The 10,756-nt window shown below is 42.1% G+C and overlaps 1 protein-coding gene across 1 annotated transcript; it reads right to left on the reverse strand.

Annotated features, from left to right (window-relative positions):
* Positions 1-1,114: 1,114 nt before the first annotated feature.
* Positions 1,115-10,567, reverse strand: Mesd (mesoderm development LRP chaperone). The gene is made up of 3 exons (XM_015493005.2): positions 10,248-10,567; positions 3,751-3,983; positions 1,115-2,515 (listed from the first exon to the last, which is right to left on the reverse strand). Exons 1-3 carry the CDS (start codon positions 10,452-10,454, stop codon positions 2,257-2,259), a joined length of 699 nt encoding a protein of 232 aa, XP_015348491.1. The 5' UTR covers positions 10,455-10,567; the 3' UTR covers positions 1,115-2,256.
* Between the last annotated feature and the right edge of the window lie 189 nt (positions 10,568-10,756).

Here is a 10,756-nt window from a genome sequence, read left to right on the forward strand (position 1 = left end):
AAAATGCCCAACTTATGCCTTATTCCCATTGGTGCCTCTTCTAATCAGTGCACTCAGTACAAACTGCATAAAATCCTTCAGGGCATCCCAAATTCCTAGAGGACACTGTGTGCCCCTTACTCCTCAAGCCCAATCCTGCACTATGTCCCAACCTCTGATGTTTCTAAAGTCCCCTTTTCTGCTACTTCTGGACACAAGGCAGATTCTTCTGCCTATTTCCCTCTTTTCTTTCTCCTGCCCTCAGCAGGGCCTCTCTGACCATCCCAACAAAGTAAAATGTGCCCATCTTGCTCTTAGCACTCTTTTACTTCATACTTCCAGCAGTTACCATTTTACTTTGTCTATTATTAATATTCGTTTTAATCTAGCAAATTACTGAGTTCCATGATAGCAGGGGCTGTGCCTACCCTGTCCTTGGCACCTAGTATTGTCTGCGTATAAGACATGCTTAATAAACCTGGCAGATGTGGCTTTTGTACACAGCATGGGAAGCAGTGGGATACAGCTGTACATTCTGATTGAAAAGGCTTCTGTGTGGAGGGCAGTGTGAAGCCTCTGTTCACCCTTTTTCAATTAAAGTAATTGTCTTATCAACATATGGACCATTATGGCTACATATTATAAAAATCTAACAAACTGTCCTAAGTAAAAACAGGAAAAAAAAAACAAAACAAAACAAAACAAAAACTAGGGAAAGGGATTGTTTCAGACCTGGCTGGAGTTAGAAACTTAGATAATAGGGTATGACTCTGTGTCCACCTCTGCAGGATGACTATGCTGACTCTATACTCAAATATCAAGAGGGCTGCAGCTGCTCCAGTCTCACATCTTAACTTCAAATGAGTGAAAAACAAATTTTCCTGAGGGTACTCAAGCAAACTCGATTGGGATTAACTCTGACTGGGACTAATGCCAAGGCTTAGATCACACAGGTTTGGGGAAAGCGGCAGGGGGAATGACCTGGAGGTTAAGTGACTGCAGGACAACTGTGTCTCCACCACTGAGAACTAAGAAGGCAGAAGGTGTGGTTCATTAGAGGGAAATGTGAGCAGTTACCAAAACAAGTGTAAACAGATGTTATAAGGCCAAAACACACACACATACACACACAAGCTGGGAAACATACTTTTTCTTTTTGGAAACAAATTAACAGTAGCTCCACTGGGGACAAGTTACTGGCAGCAGGGTAGAGATGTACTTTGCACTTTGTACCAATCTTTAACAGTGACATTTCTAAGGATGTATATGTGCTAGTTTAAATTTCTTAAAATCACAATTGAGGCTTTTCCCCCCAAAGAATTTTAGTTCTTAAAAATGATATCTGTATATAAACATTCTAACTCTTCTTTCAAGTAGGCTTCAACATATGAATGGCAAAATAGCTAGACATGAACAGTAGCACATCAACCACAAGTTTAGGCACTTTATCAAAGAAAAATGTTTAGAAATACTGTCAATGAGGTCAAGTCTTCTGCCCCACCCTGCAAAGGACTCGGCTGGTCCTAACTCATACACACATAACTGTCAGCAGAACACGAGCCCTCTACACCAGCCTCATTCTTCTGTAGCTAAGAAAACAGAACAGATTCCCCTTACTTTACAACCACAAAAAAAACTGACAGATAGCAAGAGTTCTTTTCAACTGCTGAGAGCAAGCCAGTCAAAGAAAGATAACTACTTAGGATTTCCAAGTGGCATTGTTTCTGTTCTCTGCATTTCCTGCGTGGATTGGGTTCCTAGTTGTATGTCTAGAACTGGCTATCTGGCTCCCACAGCACGTTCTGCCTTTGCTGCAATGAAAATAATGACTGCAGCATGAACAGTTTGACTCAACTAAGTATTTTCATGACTTGTCTGATTTGAACCTGCCATCTTTCTGGCTGATAGAAAATCAGAAGCATGGACACATCAGGTCACCGGATCAGAGCAGATGCTATGAAACGGTATGGCACCTTTGGAGTCAATGATGCCCCAGCTTTATGTGGGAAAAAGCAACAAGGTCAAGTTTCCACAGAAAGTGATTTTACAGTAAACATAAATCTGTCAGTGTCCACAATTATTAGAAAAACTTTGTCCTTATACTGGAAGCCTTTAGAATAGTAATTCTTATACTGACCACACACTGATCAAGTGGCAGACCCTTTTTAGAAGAAATAAGGATGTCATTCAATATGCAGTTCCCTGCACCCTGTCCTGCCCATGACATGGCAAGGTCTCCGTGTCTTATCAGCTCCTCCTTGGAGTGCAAGTGCTCCATTAAAGGTCTTCTCGTTTGTTTCCAGCTCGATTGCCTTCCTTGGAAGCCCGAGGTTTTGGATCTCCTTCCTTTTTCTTTTTACCCTTTTCTTGTTTTGTCTTATTTTTCTCTTTGCTTCCTCCTCCTTTGCCAGGGTATACCTGTCCCTCCAGAGTGACATCAGCACATCTGTCTTGACTGACCAAAAAGTCCTTGATCTCCCAGGCATAGCTCCCATCACGAAGCATGAAGATAGCACGGTCTGATCCCACGATGAACCTGACAGAGATGTGATCAGACAATTAGCATGTACTAGCAAAGTACTAATGGGTCAGAGTGATTAAGTGGCACTTGACAAAGAGAAAAGCTCTCTTCGTGTACCACATGAATACAGAACCTGAAACATTTAATGTCTGAAGACAGCAGTTTGTTGAACTATTAAATATTCTGCTTGGATACAAACAGCAGACACTGGGCACTCCTTTGAGGCATGAGTAGATGCTCCTGTTATGAGAGCATTAAGGAAAGCTCCCTAGTGGCACAGGGTGCTGCAGGAGTAGGGGTGGGGCAAGGAGGAAGCATCCATTGGCATTTGTTTTATATTCTGAAGTGCCACTTCCATTTCTGTTTAATGTTCTGAAGTGTCCAGTTGTAGTTTTGTTTGGAAAAAGCTTCTGTTGATAAAGAATAAAAACCACTGGCTTAGAGCATGTCATAAGAAGCCCTGAAGGGCCCGAGAAGACACTCAGAAAGTAGACAGAGATCCTAACCCATAGTTTAACAATAAGCAGCCCAGCTCATCCACACTGGATAGGATCCAAGGAGCAAAGAGGAACAGAATGAAGTCTGGGAGGCCTACTAGCATGGCTGGTGGGCACAGTCTCTCCTTTTTAGAGGGACTACCCCACAGCTACTTTTACCACTCTACAGAGACCCTTGCTCTAGGTGTCTATTCAAGCTAACAAAAGCATTCTGCTGGCCTTCATACTCTCTAAGTACTCCTTCAATTCTTTCTCATCACTTTCATGGCCCCAAATTTCAAAACTGTTATTGAAGGAGAAAAATGCAGATTCTTTATATTTTAGAACCATACCAGGTAATAAAAATGGGTTCCTTCACATTAAATTAGCTATCTATTAGCAACCTGGTGCAAGGTCTATGAATATATCTACACACAAAAGCACTCTCCATTGAGGAGAGATTTCCAGAAGAAGCAAACTGTGAAGCTTGCTTGACTGTCTCCTCAAGAGGCTAAACCATACAACTTTTTAAATCAGATGACGTAAAAGCTAAAGATTCAATGATAAACAAAACTTAAAGATTAAGTGTGATAGCAAACAAAGAAACTTACTGACTTTAACTAATAATGATTTTTTTTTTTAATTCAAAATAAATCCTAGAGAGGAAAGATCTAAGTCCCTTGGGAAGAATGCCAAGAGTGATACCCTGCTAAAGCCCCAGAAAATGCCCTAGCACAGCCTGAGATTTTTTTCCACAGGTTGTTGGTGCTTTACCTCTGGACATCGTAGTTGGCATTGAACAGACTGCCCTGCCACAGGCTGGTGATCTCCTCTGTCTCCTTTTCAGTGGGGCTCCCTGATACAGTGACAAACATCATCAGAGTCTTCCCTTTTTTCGTCATCTTTAATATACTTTCTGGCTTGCCAGGGTCTATCTGTGAGAAGTCGACAGGTGCTGAGGGTCGCTTGTGCTCTGGGAGATCTCCTTCTTCTATGTCGTCATCTTTCTAGCAGGATGGGGAGAAGCATCAAATCTGTTATCAGAAACTTGCTTTTCAACTGGCACGGCACACATATCTACATATGATGTCAAGAGCAGCCATACAACCTGAAATCTCATTGTTTTCCTTTTTACTTGGCTTATGAGCAAAGCTGAAGTTTCAGGTGGTACTTATTACCCATCACTCTAAGTTACCACTCACAGAGAGCCCCCATGTGATGAGTTTCCATAGCTTGTTTACTCTCAAAGAATCTACGTAATACAGTAGGTCATAAAAATGGCCAATTCCTGGAAGGTTGTACAATGCAATACTACCCAGCAATGAAGAACAAATACTGATATACACAACAAATCTCAAATATACTAAGTGACAGAAGGCAAATACAAAATAAGATATACTATATGATACCATTTATTTAAAATTCAGGAACAGGCAAAACTAACCTAATGCAGGGTGAAAGAAATTAGAACAGTGAATGCCTCTGGAAGGGGGACAGGAGGTGACTTTGATTGAGAGGACCACGAGGAAACTTTCTGGAGTAAGGGAAATGTTCTATATTTTGACAGGGTATGGATTATCTAGATGTATCCTTTATTCAAACTCATACTGTATACTTAAATTCTGCATTTCACTGTACACATTTAATTCTAGCTAGATTGGTTATTTGCAGTGAATTTTAGCAATTTTGAAACCACCTCTGTCAATTCTAGGCTTGAACAAAGTTATAAACATACTGATGGTAATGACAGCTAGGTTCCTCACTTTTGGAAAGAAAGTAAAATATAGAAGGAGGAAGAATGTACCTTGTGGTATTAGGCTGGAAAGAGAGGAAGAGAAGAAATTCATGCCTTTAATAGATTGACAGGTAGATGGATAAGTACATGGATAAAAATATTTAAAAGAAGTAGGATTCCTTAGAGAAAAGGCTAATTACAGGAAGGAAAATAGAAGAGAAGCCTAGAATATCTTCCTGCATCAGAAAGCAAGAAAGTGTTCCACTAATTATAGAATGTCAAAATGACAGACAACAACCTAAAGCAGCCCTCATGGGCCAAATATAGAAGAATGTGAACATCAAAAATAAATAATAACAATTTGTAACTTCCCAAATAAGATCCATTAAATACATACTAATATAAAGAAAAGTAAGTACCAACAGTACATATGCCAACTACTAAACAGAATATAAATGTATGTACCAACAGTACAATGCCAACTACTAAACAGAATATAGATCAAAAGAAAAATAAAAAAATACTTAAAAGAAGCAGAAAGCAGGTTCCTTGAACCAAGGATGCAGCTTCCTTGAAGAAAAGGCTAATACCAGTAACAAGAGAAATGAAGTACTGATTGGTATACTGGTGGTATAATATGGATGAACCCTGAAAATATGCTGAGTGAAAAAAGCTAGACACAAAGACTATACATCCTATGATTCCATTTGCAGGAAATGTCTAGAACAGAAAGATTAGTTAGTGATTGCCTAGGGGTGGCTGAGAACCTGGGGGACTGGGAGAAAACCAGAGAGGAGTGACTGAGGCTTTCCTTTTTGAGGGAAGGAAAATGTTCTAAAATTGACTGTGGGGATAATTGTACATCTCTGAATATAATAAAACCAATGAAATGGTGAGGTGTGTATGCCTGTGAATTGCATCTCAATAATTTTTAGTGGTTACCTAAAAATCCAACCTAACATGAAACAAAAGCCCTTATCACTCTTACTTGGTCCTCTGAACAACTCTCTGAGGGATCAAGGCTGAAGAAGATGGTTCACAATGTATTACTGTAACATTTTAGTAATAAGTGAGAATGAAAGAATTCCAGTACTTAAAGGTGAGCTACATCAGATCTGGGATCTTGGTTCAGCTCCACACAGTCAGTTGTGTGACCCGGGGTGAGGTTACCTATCCTTCTAGGCCTATTTCCTTATCAATAAAAGGAAAAGCAGAACCAGACAACTTATGATCCTCAGCAGTGTGAGCACACACAGTACCCCAATCTTCTCAACTATGCCACCCTCTGGACTAATCCTTTCTTCCTTATTTTGCTTTGATGGTGTCACTGATGGTGATCTGAAGACAGAAGCATAGGCCATGCTGTCAGAGGGGTCTGTGTTCAGCTTCCTGCTCCAGCACTTAAGCTGTGTGGCCTTGGGCATACTGCTTAGCCCATAAGAAAATAACTTTCCTCACCTGTAAGGGAAAGTGGGTGGTAATAACATCCTAAGGTTTGTTTGGGGGATTTAATGACAAATGCAACCAGTACAGGCTGCTATTACACTGCTCATTAGTGCCCTGGTAATGTGCCCTTCAAGCAGTCACCCTATGGAAATCACACTTTCAAAATCAGAGAGTTCCTTGTTGCCAAAACCCCAGGCTGTTTCAGTCTTCATTCTGTCCTCTTTTCATAACATCTTTTACAGCCTCCTTAAAACTCCCCTAGACTTCAAGTTGATTCAAGATCCTACAATATTTGTATTTTTAACTAACTCAGCTGGTCACAAGCAGCATTTCACTGTTAATGAAAATATAATTAATTAATCATAAATCTAGAGGATATGGTATGGGTAAGGATTGCTTCAAGAAATTTTAATTTAAAAAAATTAATTTTGTGTTTTGGTTATAGGAAAAAAAAAAAAAAAAAAAACATTGAGAAACAGCATCTTAGATACAGGCAACTGTCCAGTTCCTTTTCGGTTGATGCACTCCCAGTTTATCTTGGGGTCATCTGATCTCATTGCTTTCTCTATGCTAAAAGCAATCCAACCCTTACCCACAGGCAGGGCTGAGACCTACAGACCAAGTTAGGCACTCCCCTGACCACAGTCCCCATCTTGCCTCCAGGCCATCTGGCATTTTCAACTGGCCTCACCAATGTTCCATTGCTGTTTGTCAAAGCCAATAGCTACAAAGCTGAACTCTGCAAATCCTTTTCTTCCTCTCATGTTCCTGAAAACAAAAACTACCATGTCCAGAATAGCTACTATGTTTCAGGTACTTTAACATATATTATCTCCAACCTTGGGAACAATCTAAAAGTTTTCTGCTGAATGTAGTAGAAGGAAGAGGATAAACAATTACACACCAGAGGAGACAACCTGAATTGCAAATCCACAATTCTGGCTCAAATCTCACCATACACCTCTATTTATCTGAACATAAGATGAAATAACCATAATTATTTTTTCTATATCAATTGGGACTCATCATTAATTCTAACACAACGGAAAGGGTTCTCACCTTTTCCCCACATACCTGAGGCACAAGCCTCACTGAAACAGATTCTCACATGAGTGGGAAAGAAGTGGGGGTACAGATTTACAGCCTCCTTAAAACTCATCCATCACCACTTGGGGATGGATGAATCACTTTCTACAAAAAAGCACCCAGAGATGGATATGCTCTTCCACAGAAAAATAACTGCCACTGGGAAAGGGCACTCACATTTGTAGGGTCTACATACATTAGCTCATTTAATCATCATTACACTCTGCAAAGTAGGACATTGTCTGGCTTTACAAAGATGGCAAATGACGGTTACAAAGCTACCACCAGTAAAGCTGAGTTCAAAACCTGTCATTTTACTAACACTGAACTGTTACCTTCCAGAGATCACAGTCAACAGACTCCTATTACAAGCATAAAATCTCCCACATGCTGCCTCCTTCTATGCCATTCCTGCAGTTTCTAGTTTAATTCAGGTCTTCTTCATTATCTTCCATTTACACTTCTGTTCACCAATGTGTATGGCAGTACAGTAAAATGGTTCATTGAACCAGCTTTCAAGTCCAGTGACAAGTTTAAAAATCGGACAGCTTGCTGTGTGGTCTTGGGCAAATTAATTAACTTCTAGGTGTCTCAATGTTATTACCCAGAAAATAAAAATACTTTCTCATAAATGTGGTAAGAGAATTAAATGAGATGAAGTGTTTGTATCAGCCTTCATATTTTCTAAAACTATTTCTAAAGTTTAGCCCTGATGATGACACTTCAAAAACCTTCAACAGCTAGAACATTCACTCCAGGGTATATTCCAAAAGTGCCTAAGAGTACAACTAAGGCAATGCAGTAACTTGGGCAAATGCTTATTAGGTATCATAGCAAAAAATGAAAAGCAATGGGCTGGGGTTGTGGCTCAGTGGTAGGGCAATACCCTCACATGCCTGAACTGGGTTCAATCCTCAACACCACATTAAAAAATTTTGATAAAAATGAAGAGCAAAAAAATCTACCTTATGATTCAGTTAAAAATTATATGTGTGTATTGTAGGACCCTCAAGAATTAACATGTCATGGATGATTAAGTATAAACATCCCAATATTTTATTTTATTTTTTTTTTTGGGGGGGGGGGAGTACCAGGGATTGAACTCAGGGGCACTCAACCACTAAGCCAAATCCCCAGCCCTATTTTGCATTTTATTTAGAGACAGGGTCTCACTGAGTTACTTAGTGCCTCACTTTTACTGAGGCTGGCTTTGAACTCTGCCTCAGCCTCCAGAGCTGCTGGGATTATAGGCATGTACCATAAACATTCCAATATTTTAACATTTGAGTAATACAACTTTTCATACTCATTAGATCCACATATTTTCTTCTAAATAAAATACAAACCCTGTAGCATTTGAGACCTTTTATGGCCTGCTTCCTACCAATTCCTACTTACCTTTCTGCCCTTACCACTTAATACTTTGCTTTAGATATGGTCTGCTCTAACTAACCCAAGTTAACTAGTATAGCTAATATTGAGAGGGTCTGTACAATTCCAAATTCACAAGTGGAATAAACCCACGCAAGCAGTCTAACTCCAGAGCTTAGGCTGTTTTTCTTTACATGATTTTGCCTAATTCCTACATCTCATCTTCAGCTCCTGTTGCTGTTGGAAATGACCTTCTCCCACACTTTCCTTAGCCTGCCTAAAATGAGATCGCCCCCACAATTTCCTAGGCCTATCTAAAATACCATTTCCTCCATGAGGACCTCTAAATTAGTGCAGCACTTTCTTTTTATAGCATTCAGTCATATTTACGTTGTGGTTATATTTGTTATCTACTGTTCCTGATGGGTTCTTTGCTCATCTCTGCAGCACCTCCACATCTAGCTCAGAATCTGCATACTTCCAGAGCAGGATTTCTCATGAGATGATGTTCTCACTTTGGCAGTTCAAAAGGCTTTATCTGTTAGAATCCAAAAGAGACAGGAAGATTGCAAGGGAAACGAGAAGAGAAAATTTCCTTTTCATCAGGGTATGACACACTGAAGTCTACCCCAATCTTTCCATCAGCTACAAATATAAAAACAAAAGGCTGCTTTCTTCCAGTCAAATACATCAGGTGGTGTTTTAAACTCATGTCTGAAAGTAATCACCCTCTCCCCACAACACATTACCTTTACAAAGAATCTTAGGAGCCTTCAGTAAAACCTCCTCATTTTGCAATGAAGGAAACTGCGGCCCAGAAAGGAGACTTGACCTGCCCAAGATTACACTTAGAACATAACCCAAGTTTTCGACTTCACTCTCCCAGCTCTGAAAATCGAGTAGGGCAATACAACCACTTTTGGAAAGGAAAAAAAGCGAATTTTTGTTTTTGTCACCCTGCGTGCTTATTCACACTCCGTGTAACTGCACAGTCCAGTGCATCCAAGTAACAAATAAACTTACTCTCAAGAAACCAGTCTTTGCTCCTTTAAACAAAGATGAGTTCCACGTTTGCGAGCCATTGGCTTTTGCTACTTCCCCCCCCACCACCACCACCAATAAAATAAATCCCACAAAATTCCCCAAATGGGCAGTCAGAAATTCTACTGACTTAGAAGACAGAATAACTATCAGAGCTGAAATAGCCTGATTGAAAATATCCATCTCCATAAGCCCCTTAATCCCACCCGCTCACCCTGAACAGTGGAGGATGGAGGAAATATTCTTCAGGGGTACAGTGAAAAAGAGTCTCCCCATTAGCGGAGCTCACTGACCACAGCACCAACGCAGAGGCCACTAGGGCAGAGAAGGGAAAAGTAGGGCTAAGTACTGAGGGACCTGTGACTGTGGCCAAGTGGTGAGGTCTTCGGGACAAGAGGCCTGGGGCGGGGGTCGCAAGCCGCGAGGAAGAGAGGCTAAGGGGGTCAGGGTGGCATGAACGTGTCAGCAAGGACTCGTGGCGCAGGAGAAGTAGGGGTCAGAGGAAGCCGAGACGGGGCAGGCGGGGAAGACAGGGTAGGTGGATGGGAGCAGACCCGGAACCGAAAAGAACCGGGCTGTGCACGCCGCGGACCTCCCACTGCTCCAGAAGACGCGCCATGTCCGCATCGTTGTAATCTCGAATGTCCTTCTTCTTCCGCGGAGGAGGAGCAGCATCGCCGGGCGTACCGGCCCGGCTCTCGGCGGCGCAGGATCCCGGAGGAGGAAGCAGCAGCAACAGTAGCAGATCAGAGACGCAGAGGAGCCACAAGGCCGCACGCCATAAACCGGAGGACGCCATCTTGGCCGCGCAGCGCAGCGCCGCGCCGCACCTCCCGCCCGCGCCCTATCTCGTCACCCGCATGACCACGCCCCCGCACCGGCTCCGCCCGCAGACCCTCCCAGGCGCCAGGTCCCGACCTCTTCAGGGTCCTGGTGTCCTGGCCCCGCCCCTGGCGTACCCTGAGCTGGGGCCGTCCCGCACTGGCCTCAGGCCCAGGCCCCGCCCCCGAGAACGTACGCCTCCGTGGCTCCGCCTCAAGGCCCTTACTAGCCTACCGCGCCCCGCCCCGTCCCAATTCCTACAGCCCCGACCTCCGGCAA

The sequence above is a fragment of the Marmota marmota genome, unplaced genomic scaffold, assembly GCF_001458135.2.
Source record: "Marmota marmota marmota unplaced genomic scaffold, marMar, whole genome shotgun sequence".
Lineage (NCBI taxonomy): Eukaryota > Metazoa > Chordata > Mammalia > Rodentia > Sciuridae > Marmota > Marmota marmota.

Bases quoted from the DNA above. Each gene is read 5' to 3' on its own strand.
- Mesd (XM_015493005.2), bottom strand. From the start codon at position 10,454: ATGGCGTCCTCCGGTTTATGGCGTGCGGCCTTGTGGCTCCTCTGCGTC. The intron at 3,984-10,247 runs GTCCGCGGCGTG...CCATCCTGCTAG, and splicing joins GTCTTCTGGAGCAGTGGGAG to AAAGATGACGACATAGAAGA. The intron at 2,516-3,750 runs GTAAAGCACCAA...CATCTCTGTCAG, and splicing joins GCCAACTACGATGTCCAGAG to GTTCATCGTGGGATCAGACC.